At 35.0% G+C, this 26,263-nt stretch overlaps 1 protein-coding gene across 1 annotated transcript; it reads left to right on the top strand.

The window, feature by feature from the left end:
• The first annotated feature begins 561 nt into the window (after positions 1-561).
• Positions 562-23,927, top strand: LOC110196676 (eukaryotic translation initiation factor 3 subunit J-like). Its single transcript, XM_078151733.1, is given in 7 exon segments — positions 562-1,003; positions 1,851-2,026; positions 13,409-13,452; positions 22,926-23,032; positions 23,035-23,096; positions 23,098-23,181; positions 23,183-23,927. Coding segments are annotated over 7 exon segments (1,518 nt in total). The 3' UTR covers positions 23,786-23,927.
• The last annotated feature ends 2,336 nt before the right edge of the window (positions 23,928-26,263 follow it).

Here is a 26,263-nt window from a genome sequence, read left to right as displayed (position 1 = left end):
AGAGCAAAGATTAAGCCCAGGATATCCTCTGATACAAATCCATAGTTCATTCCATATATAATTATGCATCTTTTTTTTTTCAATATTAAGATGCAGTTGTCTAAAGTGACTAAAGATTGGACTTCCAGGAGTCAAGAGGATGGAGTAAGCAGTAAATCATTGCAGCTCTCCCATATTCACCTAAAAAACAACCACAAAATTTCACCCCAGAATAAATCCTGGAACAGCAGAGTGAGCAGAAAGATGTGATAGAGTCGTCTTTTAGCCAGGAGACTTGGAAAATCTGAAGAAAGGTCCATCTCACTTGAATAACAGAGGAACATATGTACAGAACAGGAAGCATCCCAACAAGCCAGGAGCAAGCCCCAGCTCAGCACACCAGTGGGAGATCCTGAGCCCCAGTGTGCTGGAGCAGGCAGAAGACAATAACAGGAATCTACACACATGCCTTAGCATAGCTAGGGGAACTAGCAGACTCCAGCTCCAAGAACTATTGGATGCTTCAATGTAGTACCAGTCAAACAGGCATCCTGCAGTGGCTTGACCTCTGAGTGCTTAAGCATGGCTCTTGGCAGGGAGGTAACCTTTAATGGCTGGATCTCTGCCTACTTCAGCATTGCCCCAGGCAGTCAGGAGGGCATCATACATGGGCTGGACCTCCACTTGCTTCAGCATAGCTCCAGATGGGCAGGCATCCTCCAGCGGCCAGACTTTCATGTGTTTCAGCATAGCTCCTTGGAAGCAGGCATCCATCAACATGACAAAAAAAAAAGTAAGCTGGCCCTCCACAGGCTTCAGTGTAGCCCTGGGGAAACACAGAAAAACCCCACTATGCCTCAGCATACATCAGACACCACCACTAGAACTCCAGCTCAGCAACAGGTAAACTGCCAGACCCCTACAGTGTCTAGCAGTACCAGACATCCCCTGCTCCAGCCTCTCAACACAGTTCTAGACAGGAAGGTCCCTTGTGAGCATCAGGGCAGCATCAGCATAGCACCAGGTAAATAGTCAGGGCCTGCAGCTCACTAGCACAAAAAGTCTGAGACAGAGTCCCACTTTGGGAGCAGAGATCAAATTTAAAAGAAAGGGAAATGATGAAAAAATGAGACCAAAAATAACAGAAAAGAATCTGACCACAGAAAGTTATTATGGTGATAGAAAAGGTCAAGACACAAATAGAGAATGGGACACAATATCAAAACACCTATAAGCAAAACCCCAAAGAAAAATGGGAAATGGTCTCAAGCCAAGAGAGAACTAATGGAAGAGCTCAAAAAGGAGTTTTAAAATAACATAAGAGAAGTAGAAGAAAAATTGGGAAAAGAAATGAGAGTGACGCAGGAGAAGTAGGAAAAAAAGTCAACAGCTTGGAAAATAGTTTATAAGGTGGAATTGGCCAAATGGAAAAGGAGATACAAAAATCCACTGAAGAAAACAGCTCCTTAAAGAATACAATTGACCAGAAAGAAAGAAAGAAAGAAAGTACAAAGGCTAATTGAGGAAAAAAAAAACTTAAAAGTTAGAATTGGGCAAGTGGAAGCTAATGACTCTATGAAACATCAAGAATCAATCAAACAAATTTAAAAAAATGAAAAAGAGGGAAGAAAATGCACAATAGCTCATGGGAAAAACCGCCTGGAAAATAGATCTAGAAGAGACAATATCAGAATCATTGCACTACCTGAAAGCCATAATTAAAAAGAGTAACTGGACAGCATCTTTCAAGAAATCAAGGAAAAGTGTCCTGATGCCCAGAAGGCAAAGTAGACATTGAATGAATCCACCAATCACATCAGGAAAGAACTTCCAAAATTAAAACTTCAAGGAACAGCATAACCAAATTTCAGAATCAGGTCAAGGCAAAAATACTGCAAATGGCCAGAAAGAAACTCTTAAGATATCAGGAAATCACGATAAGGATTACACAGGACTTGGCAGCTGCAACATTAAAGGATTGGTGTTCATGGAACATGATGTTCTGAAGGGCAAAGTAGCTATGACTGCAACCAAGAATCACTTACCAGTAAAAATAAGCATAATACATCAAGGGAAAAATGCTCATTCAATCGACTAGAGGGATTTCAAGTGTTTTTAAAGAGAAGAGAATAACTAAGCAAAAAAAAAAATGACCTCCAATATCAAGACTGAAGAGAACCCTAAAAAGAAACAAAAAAAGGAAAAGAAAACATAAGGGGTTCAACAGAGCTAAACCATTTACATTCTTACATGGGAAAATACTTGTAATTCTTAAAAACAATATCACTAATAATACAGCTAGAGGTAAATATACATAGAAGATATGCTTATAAGGTGACTTTAAGGCAATGACACAAAAATATCTAAGTTATGAAAACATGAATTATAATTATGCTACTAGAGAAAATGGGAATAAAGGGAGCATTCCTTAAAGTGATAAGCAGTATCTATCCAAAACCATCAGCGAACATTATATGTAAAAGGTATAAGCTAAAAGCTTTCCCAATAAGATCAGTGGTGAAGCAAGGATGTCCATTATCGCCACTATTATTCAATATAATACTAGAAATGTTAGCTACAATAATAGGAGAAGAAAAAACAATTGAATGAATTAGAATAGACAGTCAGGACATAAAATGATCACTCTTTGCAGTCTTGTGGTGGTGTACTTAGAGAACCCAGAGCCTCAACTAAAAATTACTTGAAATAATTAACAACTTCAATGAAGTTTGAAGGGAGTAAGATAAAGCAACATAAATCACCAGTGTTTCTTTATGTGACTAATAAAGCCCAGCAACAATAAACAGAAAGATAAATTCCTTTTAAAGTAACTGTAAACAATATAAAATATTTGGGAGTCTACCTGCCAGGAAAAACCCAGGAACACTATGAACATAATTTAAAAAATACTTTTCACACAAATAAAGTCATATCTAAAGAAGTAAGAAAAATATCAATTGCTCAAGAGTGGGCTATGCCAATATAATACAAATGACAATCATGCCTAAACTAATTTACCTATTCAGTACCATATCATTCAAACTACCAAGAAAAAAATCAAACTATTTTACATAGAGAGAAAAAATAACAACAAAATTCATCTGGAAGAACACAAAGTCAAACATATCAAGGGAATTAATGAAAATAATACAAAGGAAGGCGGCCTAGCAATACCAGATATCAAACTATATTATAAATTACTAATTGTCAAAAATATATAGTACTTGGAAGAAATAGAGTCATGGAGTAGCGCAATAGAAAAGGTACACAAGACACTGCAGTCAATGACCATAGAAGCCTAGTGTATGATAAACCCAAAGGACCTCAGCTTTTGGGATAAAAAATTCACTATTTGACAAAAACTTCTGGGAAAATTGGAAAACAGTAGAACACATACCAGGTATAGCCCAATATCTCACACCATATACAACAATAAGGTAAAAATGGGTGCATGATTTAGCCATAAAAAGTAACACCATAAGCAAATCAGAAGAGCCAGGAGCAATCTACATATCAGATCAATGAGGAGGGGAAGAATTCATAACCAAACAAGAGATACAGAGCATAAGATAACGTAAAGTAGATAATTTTGATCATATTAAATATTTAAAAAAAAACCAAACTTTTGTACAAATGAAACCAATGCAACCAAGTTCAGAAGGAAAGTAGAAAGTGGGAAATAATCTTTACAGCAAGTGCTCTGATAAAGGCCTTATTTGTCAAATATATAGAGAACTGACACAAGCCGTTCTCCAATTGATAAATGGTCAAAGAGGATATGAACACCCAATTTTTAGATGAAGAAATCAAAGTTATCTATAGGCATAATAAGAAATGCTCTGCATCACTTTTAATTAGAGAAATGCGAATTAAAAGACCTCTGAAATACCACTTCACACCTATTAGATTGGCTAATATGTCAGAAAAGGAAAATGATAAAGGTTGGAGAAGATATGGGAAAATGAGGACACTGATACATTCTTGGTAGAATTGTGACCTGATCCAACCACTCTTTTTTTGTCTTTTTTTAAATATATTTTTTATTAATGAAATTATTAGTTTTTTAGTTTTCAACATTCACTTCCACAAGATTTTAAGTTCCATATTTTCTCCTCATCTCTCCCCTCCCCCCATCCAAAGATAGTATGCACTCTGAGGATCTCTTTTCCAAATCTGCCCTCCCTTCTATCACTCTCCCCTTCTTTTGTCCCCTTCCCATTCTATTTTCCTGAAGGGCAGAATATATTTCTATACCCCTTTACCTGTATATCTTATTCCCCAGTTGCATGTAAAAACAAATTTTAACATTCATTTTTTAAAACTTTGAGTTCCAGATTCTCTCCCTTCCTCCTTCCCCACCCCCCTCATTAAGAAGGCAAGCAGTTTGATACAGGTTACACATGTGCAGTCATGTAAAACACTTCCATAATAGTCATGTTTTGAAACACCAACTAAATTTCTCTCCATCTTATCCCAACCCCCTCCACTTATTCTGTTCTCTCTTTTGACCCTGCAACTCCTCAAAAATGTTTGCTTCTGATTACAACCTCCCCCAATCTGCCCTCTCTTCTATCATTTTCCGTCTCTTATTCCCTTCCTCCAATGACAGTAAGATTCACTTATTCCTTATCATCTCTCCTATCTTCCCCTCCTCTTTAAAAGCTTTTTCTTGCTACTTGTCTGTGAGATAATTTACACCATTGTACCTCTCCCTTTCTCTTTCTCCCAGTACAATCTCACCCCTTAGTTTTATTTTTCAGATCACCCCTTCATAATCAATTCACCCTGTGCCCTCTGTATGTATGTACATGTATATGTATATGCATATGTGTGTGTGTGTGTGTGTGTATCCTCCAACTACCCTAATACTGAGAAAGGTCTCATGAGTTACAAGTATCATCATTCCATGTAGACATGTAAACAGTTCAACTTTAATAAGTCCCTTATGATTCTCTTTCCTATTTACCTTTTCGTGCTTCTCTTGAGTCTTGCATTTCAAATTCAAATTTTCTATTCAGCTCTGATATTTTCATCAAGAATGATTGAAAGTCCATTTTTGCCCCCTGAAAAATTATACTCAGTTTCACTTGGTAGGTGATGCTTGGTTTTAATCCTAGCTCCTTTGACCTCTGGAATATCTTATTCCAAGCCTTGTGATCTTTTAATGTAGAAGCTGCTAAATCTTGTGTTATCATGATTGTGTGTTCACAACAAGTTCTCTCTGGCTGCTTGCAATGTTTTCTCCTTGACCTGGGAACTCTGGAATTTGGCTATAATATTCCTAAAAGTTTTCAGGAAGTCAAATAATTTTTAAATCATCTGTCCCGGATCTGTTTTCTAGGTCTGTTGCTTCTCCAATGAGATATTTCAAATTGTATTCTAATTTTTCATTCTTTTGGTTTTTTTTTTTAATAATTTCTTGATTTTTCATAGAGCCATTAGCTTCCATTTGTTCAATTCTAATTTTTTTAAAAAAAATATTTTCTTCAGTGAGCTTTTGGATTTCCTTTTCCATTTGGCCAATTCTGCTTTTTAAGGCATTCTTTTCCTCATTGGCCTTTTGGACCTCTTTTGCCATTAGGGCTATTCTATTTTTAAGGTGTAATTTTCTTCAGGATTTTTTGGGGTCTCCTTTAGGAAGATGTTAACTTGTTTTCCATGATTTTCTTGCATCTCTCTCAATTCTCTGCCCAACTTTTCCTCTACTTTTCTTACTTGCTTTTCAAAATCCTTTTGGCAATCTTCCATGGCCTGAGACCAATTCATATTTTTCTTGGGGGCTTTGGATATAGAAACTTTGACTTTATTATCTTTTCTGGTTGTATGTTTTGATCTTCTTTGTCATCAAAGTAAGATTGTATAATCTGAGGTTTTTCCTCAGTTTGCTCATGTTTCCAGCCCATTACTTGACTTTTAAACTCTTTGTTAATGTAGGGCTCTGCTTCCACTCTATAAGGTGTACTGTGCTAATCATCAGGGCTTTTGTGCAACTATTTTCTTTTCTTTTTTTTTGTGGGGGGTCTAGGCAATGGGGTTAAGTGACTTGCCCAAGGTCACACAGCTAGTAAGTGTTATGTGTCTGAGGTCAGATTTGAACTCAGGTCCTTCTGAATCCAGGGCCAGTGCTCTATGAACTGTGCCATCTAGCTGCTCCATTGTGCAACTATTTCAGAGATACTTACAGTGACTTGTAAATTTTCAGTTCTTTCAAGGTGGTATGATCAAAGGAGAAGTGTTTACTCCTTTCCTGATCTGTGCTCTAATCTATGAGTGACCACAAGCAGTATTTTCTGCCTTGGAATTGTGAGGAGATTTTCTTCCCTCCTACTGTCACAAGCTCCACCACACCAGTACTCCTTCTCACCCCAAGACCACTATCCAGGACTGCAACCCAGCTTCAAGCACTGGCAAAGCAAGAGAATCCCCCCTCAGTGCCAGCAAAGAGATCCCTGTAATCCCCCTCTATTCAGCTACTTGATCCCCCCACCATCTGTATGCCAAGAGCTCTGGAAGCGGCCACAACCTCTGGACTGCTCTAAGGTCAAGAATGGACAGTGTTCCTCTCTCACCCAGGGCTGACAGACCTTTCCCACTGACCTTCTAAGTTGTTCTTGGAGTTTTTTGGTTGAGAAATCTGGGAACCACCACAGCTGCCTGTGATTCAGTCTCCCGAAGCCTGCTCTGGGTTTGCTGGGGCCCTGTCTTTGCCTGTGCAGCCCATGCTGAACTATGGTCCTATTCCATCCCAGCACGACAGATCTTTCTCATCAACCATCCAGGTTGTCTTGGGCTGGAAATTTGTTTCATTTTGTATTTTTGTGGGTTCTACTGCTCTAGAATTTATGTAGAGGTATTTTTACAGCCATTTGTAGGGGTTTTTTGGGGGGAACTCAAGCAAGTCAGTTTTTACTCCACCATCTTGGCTCCACTCTGATCCAACCATTCTGAAAAGCAATTTAGAACTACACCCAAATTACACTCAAAGGGCAACCACACTCTGCATGAACCTTTGATGCAGAAATACTAGCTCTCCAGCTATATCTGTATCCCAAAGAGATCATAAAAACAGGAAGAGGACCTACATATAACAAAAAAAAAAATTATAGCAGTCATTTTTGTGGTGTTGAAATATTGGAAATTAAGGGAATACCTATCAGTTGTGGAATGACTGAATAACCTGTCGTATATAAATACAGTGGAAAACTATTGTGCAATAGGAAATGATGAACAGACAAATTTCAGAAAATTCTGGAAGGACTTACATGTACTGATGCAAAGTGAAGTGGATAGAACCAGGAAAATGAACTCAATATCCATAACATTGTGTGACTCAGCTCTTTTCAACAACACAATGACCCAAGACAAGTATAAAGGACTCACAAAGAAAAACACCATCTATAGCCAGATAAAGAACTGATGGACTCTGAATGAAGATTGAAGCATATTTTTTTCACTTGCCCTATTTTTTCTTATTTTTTTTATGTTTCTTCTTTCACAACTGTGAAAAATTAGGACATATTTTTATATGATTTCACATGTATAAACTGTATTAAACTCCTTAGCATTTACAGAAGAGGGGAGGGGAGGGAGGAAGGGAGAAAAACTTGAAACTGAAAATCTTGTAAAAATGAATGCTAATTTTTTTTTTACATGAAACAGGGGGAAAATAAAATTACACACACACACACACACACACACACACACATTGAGTATAATATTGAAAAAAATACCCCCAAATCAGGAATAATAAAAGCTTGAACTTAATGATTAATTTTATCTATTATACTTTCATAGCAAAGAATGCTGCTTAATTATTTTCTGTCAGCTATTTAAAATATTCCTGGATTTTGTTTGATACACATGTTTCATTGCATTTATGTTGTATGTTTAATTAATTCATAAAAGATGGCTATTACTGTAAATAAATATGCTGAAGTTATGTCTCCAAATGTGCACAATTCGATGACTATTAGAGATATTTGTGTATTGCTGCAAGAAGTCGAGTGTTTTAAGGATAATTCAAAAAATAATGAAGTAAAATCAAACACTGAATTCCAAAGGAGTTTATAGCTGAAAAACAAAACAAAACAAAACAAAAAAAACAAAAACAAGAGAAGTACTAACAAACTTCAGATCATCCTCATTAATCTTCAAAACAAAAAAAGCAAATACCTTTAGAAGAAATTGGCAACTGTAAAATTTTATTGTTTCCTCTACATTATGGTGAATGTCTTGAATTTGGAAGCATAATAAGAACACCAGTAAAAATTAACTGACAAATATTGCTAGGAAGAAAAAAAAAACGGCTTATGATGTGGAAGATAGTACAGTGGCTAGACCATTTGCAATTAGAAAAATGGTAATATTACTGATCATACTAATTTTTTTCATTGGTGACTTTACTCACACCATTATAAGATTAAGTCTAAAAGGAAGAAAAATAAATAAAATTAAGAAAAACTGTATTTCAATCTGTACTCAGTGTTCATCAGTTGTTTCTCTGGAAATGGATAGGATTTTTAATCAAGGGTCCTGTGGAAAAGTCTTAGATCATTGTCTTGATCAGAGCAGCTAAATCTTTCAGTTAATCATCACAATATTGATGTTACTGTGTACAATGTTCTGGTTCTTCTCACACCATTTTGCATCAGTTCATATAAGTGTTTCCAGTTTTTTTTTAAAAATCTACCTATTACAGCACAATACTATTCTATCACAATCATATGCACAACGTTTTCAGCCACAATAATATACCACAACATATTCAGTTCTGTGTTCTTTTTTTTTTTTCTGATGGCTTTCAGGTAGTTCAATAATTCTTAAGTTATCTTCCCTCAATCTGGTTTCCAGGTCAATTGTTTTTTCAATGAGACTCTTTGCTTGCACTGGATGAAGGACTCTGTTGCATTTCCCATATATAGTTCCAGGTCACAGTTATGGGGCAAAGAGGAACACTAACACTCATGACTTCAGGGGATCAGGGACCTTGGTCAAAGTTCCACGATGGAGAAAAGTGTTTATATGTGTTCACAGGACAGAATGAGTCCTATTCTCAGTTTCAGCATGCAGAAGACCACTGTGGTCTCTAGGGAGCAGGGGACCTGGTCTAAGTTCCAGCAGAGAAGCACAGAAGAGCATGCAACCACAGGTGAGCAGGGGACCTAATCATAGTCCTAGGGTCAAGAGGAGCACTTGTGGCTGCAGGGGAGTAGGGGCCTTCTTGGTAAAGACTAGAGCAGAGAATAGGTGGGAAGTCATCATACTTCTCCCTGAATCACACTACCTTGGAAGGACTGATAAATTACAGACCCTTAGAAGTATTCCTGAACACAGCAGCACAAAAAGCTCAAAGTTTGAGGCAGTGCTCCCCCAACACATCTCAGGAACAGAGCCCAAATTTAACATAAAGATAAAAAGTAAAGAAATAGTTGGTAAAATAAGTGAACATCAACAACAACAAGAAGGAACCTGACCATAAAAACTCAGTAATGAAAATGTATTTTTTTTTGGGTTTTTTTGTCTATTTTTTGTTAGGCAATGGGGTTAAGTGACTTGCCTAGGGTCACACAGCTAGTAAGTGTCAAGTGCCTGAGGCTGGATTTGAACTCAGGTCCTTCTGACTTTAGGCCGATGCTCTATCCACTGTACCACCTAACTGCCCCAAAAATGAAGATCAAGACACAAACTCAGAAGAAGATAATGATGTCACATAATCACAAGCAAAGCCTCAAAGGAAAAAAAAAGTGAATTGGAAATAAGCCCAACAAAAATTCCAAGAAAAGCTCAAAAAGAATTTTAAAAATAAAATAAGAGGCAGGGGGGATGGCAAAAGAAATGAGAGAGATACAAGCAAACTGTGAAAAGAGAATCAATTTTGATAAAAGAGACACAAAAATGCTGAGGATAATAGCAAGTTTAAAACCAGAAATAGTCAAATGGCAAAAGAGACACAAAAACTCACTGAAGAAAGTAATTCCTTAAAGAGCAGAATTGGACAAATGGAAAAAAAGAAAGAAGTATAGAAGTTCACTAAAGAAAATACTTCTTTAGAAATTATAATGGGTAACTGAAAGCTAATGATTCCATGAGGCATTAAGAAACAATAAAACAAAGTCAATATGTTGTGGGGGAGGGGGCAGTGGACAGAATGCTGGTCCTGGAATCAGAATACTCTCATCTTTCTGAGTTAAAATCTGGCCTCAGACACTTACTAGCTGTGTAATGCTAGGTGAGTCATTTAATTCTGTTTGCCTCAGTTTCCTCATCTGTAAAATGAATTGGAGAAGGAAATGGTATCCATGCCAGAAAACCCCAGATGGGCTTTTGTACAGTCAGACAGGATTGGAAAATGACTGAACAAAAACAATGAAAAGACAAAATCAAAAGAATGAAAAATTAGAGAAAATGTGAAATACCTCTGGAAAACCTGGAAAATAGATTGAGGAAAGATAAGTGAAAAACTATTTGACTACTTGAAAGCTGTCATAAAAATAGCCTAAATATCATATTTCAAGAAATTATACAGGAGAACTTCCCTGATATCACAGAACCAGATGGTAAAATAGAAATAGAAAGAATCCACCAATCACTTCCTGATAGAGATCACAAAAGGAAAACTCCCAGGAATGTTATACAGAAATTCTAGAACTCCCAAGTGAAGCAGAAAATATTTCAAGTAATCAGAAATAAACAGTTCAAATATCATGGATCACAGTAATGATCACACAGAATTTACTAACTTTAATGTTAAGGAGTGGAAGACTCCAAATCTTTTTTCCTATAGAATCCTTAATCTCCTTTAAAGCACAGCTTATGTGTCAGCTCCTACATGAGTCCTTAACTGCTCCTCCTGTCAATCCAATTATTACCACATTCTACCATACCTGAAGTTACTCTATATTTATTTGTAAACATTGTAGTATTATAAAAAATGTGATTGGAATCCATGATCTCTTAAATATTTCTATAACACCATTTTCACACTTCATTTTTGAAAGGTGAGATCAAATTAAAATAAACATTGAGAACAATTTTACTAAATTGAACTGCAAATGTCAAGTAAGGGACACCAAGCTCATAATGGGAAAAAAAAATCTGTGTGGTGAGATAGTGTAACACCACAGCAATGAGAATTTCTAAAGGTACATGTAAGGTGATTTTGGAAGAAAACTTTTTCAAAAATATTTTCCTTTAATGCTTCCCTTAGGTACATAACCACCTCAAAGCAGGATTATCTAATTATTGGTGTTCTATCTCCAAAATATTACTAGAGTTCTATCTCTGATGATTCCTTTCTTCTACTCTGTCCTTACTTTGTTTCATAATTATCTTTTTGTTTTAGATCACACAATGAAATATGATATTTTTTAAGGCAAAAGAAGGCTTCATGTTTTTTTGTGTCCCTGCTCCTCATGTCTAGCACAGTGGCTTTCACATAGTACATGATATACTTAAAAAGTATTTCATGATTTGAATTAAAAATTGAAATTTAAAAGAATTAAATTTAATTGAATTGCAAAGAAGTTTTTGATTGCTAATCATTACTTTTAATTGATTTTGGGAATATTTCTAGATGTTTATTTCTACTCTGTCCAGTTAGAATAATACATTGCATGCATAAACCCAAAAATTCAGGTAAAAACCCACTAATATCTTTCTTATCTTCAAAACCCCAATAGACTAATAAGCATCCTTTAAGGAACTATTACAATGATAAGATGTCCATCATTTTTGGATTTTGTTTAGCACACTGAAATTATGGGTAGGGATTGATAGGATTCAGCCTTTTTTTCTAAAAAGGTGATGGGGGCTAGAATAATGTAATCTTAAGTCTAGAACTGGAAAGGATTTTAGAAATCATCTAGTCTATTTCTCATTTTTCATATTAAGAAACTAAGGCTCAGAACATTTAAGTGATTTGCTCAAAATCACAGCAATGAATGAATATTTATTAAGTATAAGACATTGTGCTAAGCATTAAGAATAACAATATAAAGACTTAAAATACTTTAATAGAGAAATAAGTGCATGTATAACTATATAATGAATAAATACATGGTAGTTTACTATTATATAGTTAGGGAGAGAGGATACTAGAAGTCAGGAAGATTTAAATGTACTTCTTATAGAAGATGATTCTTGAGCTCTATATTGAAGGAAGAGGGTGATTCTCTGAGACAGAGTTGAGGAGAGAGTATATTTGCAGGTATGAAAGAAATCCAATTCAAAGGCACAGGTATGAAAGATGAAGCTCCATGCAAGTACAGTGACAATGTCAGTTCCACTGGAACACAAAGAGTGGTAAAGAAAAATATACAGTGAGGCTGGAAAGATAAGTTGGGACCAAACTGCAAAGGGCATTAAAATTAATAAAATCAGCTTTAAAATTTTAAAAATTTCGTTCTTCTCTATTAGGAGATGGCTCTTTTGGAGGAAGAGAAGAAAAGATAGAGACATGTAGACAAAGTAAAAACCAAAGTTACCAAAAAAAATTTTAGCGATAGAGGAAGGTGTATCTATTTTATCTTAGAGACAACTGGGAAACACTGGAGTTTTTAAAAAGGGAAATTATATGACCAGATCTGCATTTAAGGAAAATCACTTTAGTATCTATGTTGAGGATCAGTTGAAGCAGCAGAGATTTGAGGCAGGAAGGCTAATTACAATGTAGATGGAAGTCTTTGTGGACCTTTTCCCAGACACATGTGGCTCATCATTGGGGGATTGCCTTGGGAAATAAAAAAAAATTTTTTAATCCCTCAAAGTTGGTAGAACTGATGATTCAGTGAATATGATAAAGAGCACCCTTTGTTCTCCTGCTTTGAATCTCTTCCTTTTAGTTTGAGAATTATATAGGACTGTTTTGAATTATGTCCTGAGAGTTGAGAGTGGGCAAGATTTGCCTGGTTCATTCCTGTATTCTGTCATCCATGAGAGCCAAAACATATCAGCCAAAGCCCATGTGTGAGCCTTGGTATGGGTTGCTTCTTTGGTTTTGTTCTTTCCTGATTTCAAGCAAATGATCGAATTCAAGGTCATTCCATACCGAGGCTTGGAGATTGCCTTGAAAGTCTGAAAAATCTAAAGGTTCTATCTGCAAAAGCAGTTGGTTATATCAGATCTAGAAGCATTAACTAAAAAAAAAAAAAGAAACAGACAAACGAGTAAGCATAAAGTTTAAAGGAAGTTCAGGTCTGGAGCATAGTAATCCTATAAAATACTTTATGAGCTGATGAAGTTTAAATATAATCCTCTCAGCAGAGTATAACAATAATTTTAGATAAAAGTAATGGTTCCTACTGTTTATTTTTGTCAAACCGCTTGCAAGTATCCTGTTTTTAATATTACATTTGTGTGTAGGAATAAATTACCTGACCCATACCTAATTCATAATATTTATTGATTACTCTTTATACTCTTCCTTTTTAAGGAGGCAGTAGGTGTCACCCGTAATAAAAATGGCCCTTCTCAAAGGTGAGAGACTTAATGAGTCAGTGAATGTGGAAAAGGGAACCTCACTCTTGCTAGAGATCAGGCTCCTCAGTACTGGACAGGGTCCAACTACATATGTAAGTACAGAAGAGGATGCTGACACAGTACTCCTAGGTCTAGTAGTGACTCAGCAATGGTTTCTTCAAGGTCAGACAGACATTAAATTGCAAAGTCAGGGTTTTAAGCTCAAATTCAACTTAATGTGGTGTCTTTTAAAACCTGAAAGCTTGTGCTTTGTTTCCCCTGGGAAAAGAAGCAAATTTTCTTCACATTAGAACTGCTAGAGTATAGATATGCTCTACATCAGGCAGCCTGACTGGGTATTGGATCATGGAAATAAGCTCTCTTTTGCTGATCTACTTCAACGCTGTTAATTTCTGAAACTTTTGGATCTGATTAACCTCAGGGGCCTCAAGACCTGTTGGCAACATCTGCATGCTAATTGTATTTCACAAGCTGATGTTAATTATTTTTCAGACCTTTACTACTTTCCTCACCATTCCCTCATTCTCACTCCCATGATAGGACCTGAGGGTATTACCCCCTTGGGATGTACCCTAAGGAATACTGTGGCTCAAAGAATAAAACACTGAAGATAAAACAGAATAAAAATATGGAAGATTTTGATTCTGGTCTTTGAATTTAAGCAGCCAGTTTGGAAATATTTGAGTAGTTTGTGTTTAATGTGTTTTAAAATAGTGACCATGATGGAATAAATGTATTTAAAACGTTGTCTTAAGGCTTTAAAAATGAAATGTATGTAAATATTTAATGTACCCCTGAATTGACTTAATGCCATGGCTGACGTCTAAGTATGTACACAATAAAAAATTAAGGAATGCTGCTGAGATGTAGGAAACTATGTATTGAGATAAATATGTCAGACTATTAAATCGGTTACTTTTTTATGATTAATATGATTTCTTTTAAATAGTCAAAGTCATTGAGTTTGGACCTGTGCCTCTTCTGTAATTACTTTTATGTGATAACCACGGTTTGTCAAGTTTTAGGCTATTTGTTCTCAATTATAAGGTCCCAAGATCATGGTTTAGAAGTGGAAGGGTTTTCAGGGGCCATCTATTCTAATTCTCTCAATTTACAAATGAAGAAACTGAGAGAGAGAGGTTAAGTTTCCCTAGGTTAGATGAGTAGTAAGTATGTTATGTGTGCCTTCAAGTTGATGGCCTGTGGTTGTTTTCTTCCATGATGGCTCCTAAGTTATGATTCTGAATAATGAAGTAAATAGATGAAAATTCAATACACTAGTCACATTACAATGAACAGCGGATAGATGGTAGACAACTGCTTTAAAGTTCAGATAAGTTTTTTTTAATGTTTTCATTATTTCTGTTGGAGGGGAATATAGGAAATGAGTAATGGTCTCAGAGAACCATGTTTAAATTTTGTTCTGCCACTTACTAGCATATGACTGCGGGTATGAATATATTTCACTGAGCTATTGTTTGACCACACATGAAGTGGGATAACATTTTCAATACCTGCTTCACAGGGTTGCATGACAAAAAGATTTTATAAACAATACAGAACTATCTAAACACAACCTGTTATTAATGAGATATCAAGGCAAAGTCCATAGTGTTATGGTATGTATTTATCCCTTCCACATCACAAGGATTACAGATGAAGCATCCCCACAATCTAAAAAAGTGGTGTAAATTTTTTGACCCTCCTTTGATGCCTGAAAAGAAGTCTGAATTATTATGGTACTAAATGATAAAATATGTTGATATTATACAATACTACACATATACTTTATGCATTTCTGAATTTCTAAGCTTTTTTTTGTCAACTGCTGCCCTTCATGTGTCATCTGTGACTTCTGCAAAACGCCCCAAAAATCATAGTTAATTTTTTACACAGGCTCATGACATATTGAAACCCCAGTGGTGAAAGTTTGCTATGTGGAAGGGCTAAATGTTATGACAGTACATAAATTTGGGATACAAATCAGATAGGGAAGATTTATTGTTACTACTGGTTATGTCAGAGAGAGATAAGGTTTTTGATAATTTTCTTTTCCTTTTTGAACTCCAAAAGCAATTCCAGTGTTTCTATTTATCTATCTATCTATCACCTATCTATCTATCTATCTATCTATCTATCTATCTATCTATCTATCTATCTATCTATCTATCTATTTGTCTGTCTGTCCGTCCATCTCTCTGTCTGTCTATCCATCTGTCCATTGAAGGAAGCAAAGAATATGGAAAGCAGTCGGTATGGGACATGGGATGGGACATAAGTTTGCAGATCTATCATGAGGAAAGGGGTAGAAAAGAGAAAGGAAATCACTGTCAGTGTCAGATCTTGAATCCCTGGTGAAACTAAGACTAGCTCACCATTTTGTCTAAGTTCCTCTCTTTTTAAACAATCACGCAATACCATTGACAAGGAACGAAAGAAATGTAAGGGAAACAGACATACTAGATACATGCTGTCATGATACAATTTTCATTTAAAATTATTTATTTTTAACATTCATTTTTTAAAAAATTTGAGTTTAGAGCTCTCTGTCTTCCTCCTGTCACTGTCCCCAGCCATTGAGAAGGCAAACAATGTGATATCAATCAAACATATGAAGTCATGAAAAACATATTTATTGGTTAGTCAAGTTGCAAAAAAAAAAGGTGAGAAAAATAAAGTGCAAAAACTATGTTTCAACTTGCATTTAGACCATATCAGTTCTCTGGAAGTGGGTAGATTTTTCATCATAAATCCTTTGAAAATGTCTTGAATCTCTGTATTAATCAAAGTGGCTAAGTCTTTCACATTGAACATCATTATAATATTGCTGTTTTGTGTATAATGTTTGCCTGGTTCTGCTCATTTCATTTTGCATCAGTTCATATAAGTCTTCCAGGTTTTTCTTAAATCATCTTGTTTGTCATTTCTTATAGCATGATGTTGTTCCATCACATTCATGTAATATCACTTGATCAGCCATTCCCCAATTGATGGGCATCCCCACAATTTCCAATTCAATTAGTCCAGTAATTTAACAAGCTAAGTGAAATGGTTCAATATTTATAAAAATATAAACTTCCTAGATTAACAGAAGGAGAAATATAATATTTAAAAATCCTCATCTAAGAAAATACATTAAACAAATCATCGATGAAGTACCTAAGAAAAAAATCTCCAGGTCCAAATGAATTCACAAGTAAAATCTACCAAAGATTTAAAGAACAATTAATGCTAATACTATATAAACTATCTGGAAAAATTGCCAAAAAAGTGTCCTAAGAAATTCCTTGTATGACAAAATATAGTGCTGATATCTAATCTGAGAAGAGCAAACACAGAGGAAAAAAAAAACTACAGACCGATTTTCCTAATTAATAGTTATGTAAATTTTAAAGTAAAATATTTGCAAGGTGTTTACAGCAAACTATCATAATGATCATACACCATGACCAGATGAGAGTTATACCAGGAATACAGGGGTGGTTCAATATCAGGAAACCTAACAGCATAATTAATTATATCAATAACAAAACAACAAAAATCATGATTATCTCAGTAAATGCAGTAAAAGCTTCTGATAAAATGAAACACTGTTTTCTATTAAAAACTCTAGAAAGCATAGAAAAATGGAGCTTTCTTTAAAAGCACTTATCTGGAACAATAAGTAAGCATTGTCTGTAATGGGGATAAGCTAGAAGTCTTCTGAATAAGATTGAGGTGAAGTAAAGATATACATGATCACCACTATAGCAATAACACAAGAAAAAGAAATTGAGGGTATAAAAATAGGTTATGAGGAAATAAAACTATTACTCTTTACAGATGATATGATGGTACACTCAGAGAATTCTAGAGAATCAATTAATAACTGGTTGAAATAATTAATAACTTCAGCAAAGTTGGAGGATATAAAATTAAATCAAAGAAATCATCAGCGTTTTTCTATATCACTGATTAAAGTCCAACAAGAAGAGACAGAGTGAAATTCCACTTAAAATAACTGCAAACAATATGAAATAGGTAGGGGTATATCTGCCAAGAAAAACTCAGGAAGTATATGAACACAATTACAAAACAATTTTCACAAAAATAAAAACCTATCCAAACAAATGGAAAAAATATTAAATGCTCATAAGTAGGTGAGCCAATATAAGTAAAATGACAAGTATATCTAAATTAATTGACATATTCAGTGTTATACCAATCAAATTATCAAAAATTATTTTGAAGAGCTAAAAAATGTAATAAATTCATTCAGAAGAATGAAAGTTCAAGAGTATCAAGGGAACAAAAAAAGCAAAGGAAAGTGTAAGATCTCAAACTCTATTACAAAGTGATAATCATCAAAGCAATCTGGTACTTATTAAGAGAGTTGTAGATCAGATAGATTAGGAATATAACACATAGTAATAAATGACCATAATAAAATAGTGTTTGATAAAATCAAAGATACAAACTTCTGACACAATAATTCACTATTTGGCAACAATTGCAGGGAAACTAGAAAGCAGTTTGTCAGAAACTAGGTATAGATCAACATCTCACACTGTATCCCAAGATAAGTCAAAATAGGTAATGATTTGGAAATAAAGGATGATATCATAAGAAAACTAGGGGTGTATGGAATACTTTACCTGTAAGTTCTATTGAAAAAGGAAGAAGTGTGACCAAACAAGGTTTAGAGAGCATTATAGCATGTAAAATGGAGAATTATGATTATATTAAATTAAAATATTATGCAAACAAACCCAATGCTGCCAAGATTAGGAAGAAAGCAGGAACCTGAAAAAAAATTATAGAAATTTCTCTAATAAAAGCCCTAATTTCTCAAATATATGGAGATTGGAGTCAAATTTATAGGTCATTTACCAATTTTTAAATGGCCAAAGCACATGAACAGGCAGCTTTCAGAAGAAGAAATCAAAATTATCTCTAGTCATATAAAATGCCTTAAATCACTATTGATTAGGGAAATGCAAATTATAACAATTCTGAGATACTGCTTCATAACTATGAGTTTTAGTCCTATGACAGAAAAAAATGTGAAAAAAATTATGAAAAAATAGGGAAACTTTTAGTACAGCTGTGATCTGATCCAATCATTTTGGAGAACAATTTGGAACTATGCCCAAAGTGGTATAAAATCATGTATACACTTTGACCCAGCAATGCCATTATTAGGTCTATATAAAAGAGAGATGACAGCCTACAATGATCTCCTGGCTCTGCACATTTCACTTTGCATCATTTCACATAAGTCTTCTCTGATTTTTCTAAAATTATATTTCTTCCCATTTCTTATAACACCATACCAGTATTCCATCATAATCATATACCATAACTTGTTTAACCATTCCCCAATTCAAAGGCATCTCCTTAATTCATAATTCTTTGCCTCCACAAAAAGAGCTGTTATCAGTATTTTTGTACATATAAAGCCACTGACCCAACCCTTGACCCCAGAATGCAAAACTTGGAACAGCGCTTCCTGTGCCCCAGAAGCAAAGTTCAATTTTTAAAAAGCCAGGAAATGGGTAAACAACATGAGTAAGAAGCAAAAATGAACATTGACTATAGAAAGTCACTATAGTGACAGGGAAGATTAAAACACAAACTCATAAGAGGACAACGTTGTCAATATACCTACATCTGAAAACTTGAAAGGGAATATGAATTGGTCTCAAGCCCAAAAATCCTTCTTGGAAAAAGTCGAGAAGGACTTTAAAAGTTAAAAAAAGGGACACAGAACAAAAATTGAGAAAAGAAATGAGAAGTAGGCAAAAGAGAATCAACAGCTTGGAAAAGGAAGACAAAAATTGACTGAAGAAAACAGTATCATAAAAAAAGGCAGTTGGACAAATGGAAAATAAATCCACTGAGAAAAATAATTCCTTAGAAAGTAGAACTGGCAAAATGGAAAAGGAGGTACAAAAATATACTAAAGAGAAAAATTCATTTAAAAAGTAGAATTGGCAAAATTGAAGAGGAGATATAAAAGCTAACCGAATAAAATAATTCCTTAAAAATTGAATTGGGCAAGTGGAAAGTATTAATTCAATGAGACATCAAGAATAAATCAAACAAAATCAAATGAATTTAAAAAAAAGAAAAAGTAAAATACCTCATAAAACCCCTCAAAAAACAAAACAAAAAAAAGAAAAACAAACAAAACAAAACAAAACAAAACAGCAACAAAAAAAGCACTGTCCTGGAAAATAGATTCAGGAGAGATAATTTAAGAATTATTGGACTACCTGAAAGCTATGATTTTAAAAAATTAAAAAAAAACCTACACAGTATCTTTCAAGAAATTATCAAAGGTTTCAGAGACAAGATGAGAGACAAGTAAAAGCAGGGATTCTCTTGAGCTCTCCCCCGCCCCTCCAAATACCTGTAAAAAATGCCTCTAAACAAATTCTAAAGCAGTAGAACCCACAAAAAGACAGAGTGAAACAAATGTCCATCCCAATGCAACCTGGAAGGTCTACAGGAAAGGTCTGTTGTGTTGGGCTGAGAGAGGAATATAGTTCAATGTGAGCTGCGCTGCTGGAATGGGGGCCCAGCAAATCTGGAACAGGCCTCAGGGGACTGAATCAAAAAGAGCTCAAGTGGTTTCTGGACTCTTCTAACCATAAACACTAAAGACAACTTAAAAAAATAAATGGGAAAGGTCTGTTGGAGATGGGTGAGAGAGAAAGGAGCCTGGTCCAGCCCTGGCCCTAGCACAGTCCTGAGGTGACAGTAACAGTGGCAAAATTTTAGAAACTGATGTTAGAAACTGTTTTTACATGCAACTGGGAAATAAGATACACAGGCAAAGGGCTATAGACATCTATATTACCCTACAGAAAAACAGAAATCAGAAGAATCGAAAAATCACCTCCTGGAAGAAATTCCAAAAAGAAAACTCCTAGGAATATTGTAGCCAAATTCCAGAGTTGCCAGGTCAAGGAGAAATTATTGCAAATAGCCAGAAAGAAACAAGTCAAGTATTGTGAAAACACAATCAGGATAACACAAGATTTAGTAGCTTCTAAATTAAGAAATCAGAGGGCTTTGAATATGATATTCTAGAGGTGAAGGGAACTAGGATCAAAACCAAGATTCACCTACCCAAGAAAACTGAGTATATTTGTTCAGAGGAAAAATTGACATTTAATGACAGAGGAATTTAATGCATTATTATGAAGCCAGAGCTAAATAGGAAAGAAAAATGACTTTCAAATGCAAAACAAGACTGAAGAGAAGCATGAAAAGAAAAACAGGAAAGAGAAATCATAAGGGACTTATTAAAGCTGAACTATTTACATTCCTACATGGAAAGATAATATTTGTAACTTGTGAGACCTTTCTCATTATTAGAGTAGTTGGAGGGAATATATATATAGACATAGGGCACAGGGTGAGTTGAATATGAAGGGAGGATACATAAAAAATGAAAATTTAGGAGTGAGAGAGGAATGTACTGGGAGAAGGAGAAAGAGAGAGGTAGAATGGGATAAATTACCTCACATAAAAGAGGCAAGAAAAAGATTTTACAGTGAAGAGGAAGAGTGGGAAGGTGAGAAGGAATGAATGAACTTTGCTGTCATTGGATTTGGCTTAAGGAGGGAATAACATACACACTTAAATGGGTATGGAAATCTATCTTACCCTACAGGAAAGTAGGGAGAAAGGGGGAAAGAGAGGGAGGGGTGATAGAAGGGATGGCAGACTGGGGGAGGGGTGATCAGAAGCAAACACTTTTGAGGAGGGACAGGGACAAAGGAGAGAGTAGAATAATGGAGGCCAGGATGGGATGAAGGGAAATATAGTTAGTCTCTCACAATGTGACTATTATGGAAGTGTTTTGCATGAGCGCATATGTATAGCCTATGTCAAATTGCTTGCTTTATTAATGAGGGTGGACGGGTAGGGAGGAAGGTAGAGAATTTGGAACTCAAAATTTTAGAAACTAATGTTAGAAACTGTTTTTACATGCAACTTGGAAATAAGATACACAGGCAAAGGGCTATAGAAATCTATATTACCCTACAGAAAAATAGGAGAAGAAGAGGATAAGAGAAGGGAGACCAGATTGGGTGAAGAGGGGATCAGAATGCAGGCCATAATGGAATAGGGGGGAGAGGAGGGATGGGGAGAAATTTTGGAACTCAAAATCTTGTGAAACTGAATGTTGAAAACTAAAAATAAACAAAAAATAATAAAAAAAGAAATTCTCAAAGAAAATTGCTCTGATATCCTAAAACCAGAGGGTTAAATAATTATTGAAAGAATCCACCTATTACTTCCTGAAAGAGATCCCAAAATGAAAACTCCAAGGAATATTTTCACCAAATTCTAGAATTACTAGATCAAGGAGAAATTACTTCAAACAGTCAGAAAGAAACAATTTAAAAATTGTGGAACCACAGTCAGGACTATCCAGGATTTAGCATTTTTTACATGAAATAAATGGAGAGCTTGGATTATGTCATTCCAGAAGGCAAAGGAACTTGGATTACAACCTAGAATCAACTGTCCAGCAAAATTGACCATAATCTTTCAGGGGAAAGGATGGATATTTAATGAAATAGGGGACTTTCAATTATTACTGATGAGAAAAACAGAACAAAATGAAACAAAACATAGCTGAACAGAAATTTGGATCTTCAAACACAAGACTCAAAAGAAGCATAATATTGAAAACAGGAAAGGATTGGCTCAAAGAGGGAATAACATACATGATCAGTTGGTTATAGAAAATTTTCTTACTCTACTGGGAAAGAGGAGGAGAAAGGGGAAAGAAAAGGGAGCTCATAGAAGGGAGGACAGAGGGCAGTCAAAAGCAAAGCACTGGTGAGGAGGGAAAAGGTGAAAGTAGAGAGAAAAGTATAAATGGCAGAAACAATTGGAAGGAAAGAAAGAGACAGTAATCACAACTTTGAATTTGATTGCAATGAAGTCTCCCATAAAACAGAAGCAGATAGTAGAGTGGACTAAAAACCATAAGCCTATAATATATTGTTTGCAAGAAACACATTTGGAGTGGAAGGATACACACAGAGTAAAAGTACAAAGATGGAGCAGAATATATTATGCTTCAGTTGAAGTAGCAAAAAAAAAAAAGGAAGGGTAGCAATCTTAATCTCAGAGAGAGCAAAGCAAAATAGATCTAATTAAAAGAGATAAGGAAGGAAATTACATGTTGCTAAAAGATACCATAGTCAATGAAATAATATCAATGCTAAACATATATGAACCATGTCATATAGCATCCAAATTCTTAGAGAAGTTAAGTGAAATACGAGAACAAATAGACCATAAAACTATATTAGTGAGGGACCACCACCTCTCAGAACTAGATAAATCTAACCAGAAAACAAATAAGAAAGAAGTTAAGGAAGTAAACAGAGTTTTAGAAAAGTTAGATACAAGAGACCTCTGGAGAAATTTGAATGGATATAGAAAGGAATATACCTTTTTCTCAGCAGTACGTGGCACCTACATAAAACAAACCAACAAATAAAAAACAAAACAAACCTTCCCCCTTCTCTGCCTCTCACACTCACACACACCTGGGCTGAGATGGCAGCCGCGGCGGGGACTCAGACTCCTGGCACATGGACATGTTATTGGTGGAGGAGCCGGTGCAGAAGGCGGTGGGGCACGGCCGGCGGGGACCACTGGGAGGGTGAGGATGAGGGTGACGATGTCAAGGAAAACTGGGATGATGATGATGAAGAAAAAAAAAGAGGAGACAGAGGTAAAACCAGAAACAAAAGTTTCAGAAAAGAAGAAAATAGAAGAAAAAATCAAAGAGAAAGAATGGCAACAGAAGAAAAGACAAGAAGAAATTAAGAAAAGGTTGGAAGAGCCTAAAGAATCTAAAGAGCTTACAGCAGAAGAACAATTAGCAGATAAACTATGGCTAAAGAAATTACAGGAAGAGGCAGACCTCCAATTAGCAAAAGAAAACTTAGGTGTTAATAACACAATCTGTGGTATAGATGCCATGAACCCCTCTTCAAGAGATGACTTCACAGAGTTTGGCAAGTTACTAAAAGATAAAATTACACAATATGAAAAATCTCTATATTATGCCAGTTTCTTGGAAGCATTAGTTCTAGATGTGTGTATTTCATTGGAAATCGATGACTTGAAAAAGATCACCAATTCATTGACAGTGCTATGCAGTGAAAAAGAGAAACAAGAAAAGCAAAGCAAAGCCAAAAAGAAGAAGAAAGGTGTGGTTCCTGGAGAGGGATTAAAGGCTACAATGAAAGATGAACTTGCAGACTATGGTGGCTATGATGGGGGATATGTGCAAGACTTTGAAGACTTCATGTGACATTTCATCTTCTCCCCATTGTCTTCTTCTGTTGCCCACAGTCCCTTGAACATGTAGCACAACTTCCTTTCCTTTCAGTTCTGCCAAATGCTACAATCAAAAGTGCAGTATCGTTGTGCTGGTTACTTAACCCCTTGACACTTAGGCGCTAATGCAATGGGGAACTCGGTTCTTATTTCCAAGGGGTTAAAATCGGGAAACTCAGTTGGTATTAAATCACAGTAGAAGAAATCCTAATAATGTTGTCATTGTTGCTATCTGGTTCCAGGCAGCAGAGTCACTAAATTGGAAACAATAGTTGCAACGTGACAAAAAAAAAAAAGTAGTATTTACCAGCACCATTCAATAATACAGCCTTAACCATACCTCCTTGAACTACTTCATGTCTTGTCAACAAAAGCAGCTTGCAACAAGGGCATGTGGGTGTGCACCTAGTATTAAAATTGCTTTGTCTTAAGGTAGAGCGTGAGGATTTTAAAAATACATTGCAAAGAAGACTGCTCATTTCAGAGTAAGGATACTGTGCCTCAAATGGCTACTTGTTCGACATTTTAAAAAAATTAAATGACCAAAAACCACCAACCTTGAAGCCGCAGAGGTAATGTCTCCATTATTGCATTTGACAAAATTCAACTTGTGGTATTTCGAGTGTATAAAAAGTCTAGTTTATATTTACTGGAATATTTCTACTGATGCAGCTCTTAAGAGGAGGGGAATTCTTGACCTGTTTTATTTGCCTGATTGAAAATGTCTGAGAAACAAAACTTTCTTTGTTCTCCTAGGCTGACACAACAACTTTCACAGGTTTTTGGCATTTCCTTTACTTTATAAACATGTTTAGCAAACTGCAACAGTTACTACAGTTTGGTAAATTGTTATGTTAACAATTATGACATCTGCACTGTTTTATAAAGCAACTAATTTAATAAAATCACTATTGTGAGGAAAAACAAAACAAAACAAAAAGCTTGACCACACACGAGGGCATAAAAACCACATATCCAGTGGAGAAAGACAGAAATATTAAATGCATGCTTTTCAGATTATAATGCAGTAAAAGTTACATGTAATAAACAGCCATCAAAAGTCAGACTAAGAATTAATTGGCAGCTAAATGATCTAATCCTAAAGAATGAGTGGGTCAAACAACAAATCACAGAAACAATCAATCACTTCATCCAAGAGAACAACAATAATGATACAACATAGCTAATCTTATGGAATATACCCAAAGCAGTTATTAAAGGAAATTTTATATCTCTCAATGTTTATATGAATAAAATAGAGAAAGGGGAGATTAATGAATTTGTCATGCAACTAAAAACAACTACAAAAAGAAAAAAAACCTAAAATCTACAATTAAATACCAAATTAGAAATTCTGAAAATTGAAGGAGAGATTAATAAAGTTGAAATTAAGAAAACCATTGAACTGATAAATAAAACTAAGAGCTGGTTTCATGAAAAAAAACCCAATAAAATAGATAAAACTTTTCTTAATTTCATTAAAAAAGAAAGAAGAAAGCCAAATTACCAGCATCAAAATTAAAAAGGGTGAATTCACCACCAATGAAGAGAAAATTATCTCCAGTCATCCTGATATTTATCTTGCCACCAAACCCAGATGGCTCCAGAGGAGAAAGTGAGGCTGGTGACTTTGCACAGCCCTCCCTCACTTAAATCCAATTCACTTGCAAGTCATGGCATCCCTTTGCTGGTGTCATGGTGCTCTTTGAGAATGAAGGACAAACAACAACAAAACAATAATTAAGAGCTGTTTTGCCCAAATCTATGCCAATATATTGGACAATCTAACTGAAATTGACCAATATTTATAAAAAAATAAATTGCCCAGACTAATGGAAGAGGAAATATCATACTTAAACAACCTCATTTCAGGAAAAAAATAAACAAACAAAATTTAGCAAACCATCTATGAATTCCTTAAGGAAAAATCACCACAGCCAGAAGGATTTACATGTGAATTCTTCCAAACATTTTTTAAAAAGCCAATTAATTGTAATACTATATAATTTATTTGGAAAAATAGGCAAAGAAGGGAACCTGTCAATTTCTTTTCATGATACAAAAAGGTGCTAATATCTAAATCTAGAAAGAGAAAGAAAATTATAGACCAATTTCCCTAATAAATACAGACACACAAAAAATAAAGAAATTATTATCAAAGAAATTACAACAACTTATCATGAGGATGATATACTATGTCCAGATGATATATATACATATACATGCACACATACATATACACACATATACATATACATACATGCATACATATACGTACACATATACATGCACACATACATGCACACACACATATATGTCTATCTGTATAGACTATATCAGACTATATATACATATATGTATATATACATATATATGTGTATATATATACATATATATGTATATATACATATATGTATATATACATATATATGTGTATATATATACATATATA

Source organism: Phascolarctos cinereus, unplaced genomic scaffold (genome assembly GCF_003287225.1).
Source record: "Phascolarctos cinereus isolate Bilbo 61053 unplaced genomic scaffold, phaCin_HiC Scaffold_4;HRSCAF=312, whole genome shotgun sequence".
In the NCBI taxonomy this organism is placed as follows: Eukaryota; Metazoa; Chordata; class Mammalia; order Diprotodontia; family Phascolarctidae; genus Phascolarctos; species Phascolarctos cinereus.
The sequence above is the reverse complement of the archived record's forward strand: the minus strand, read 5'-3'. Positions and strand labels throughout refer to the sequence as shown.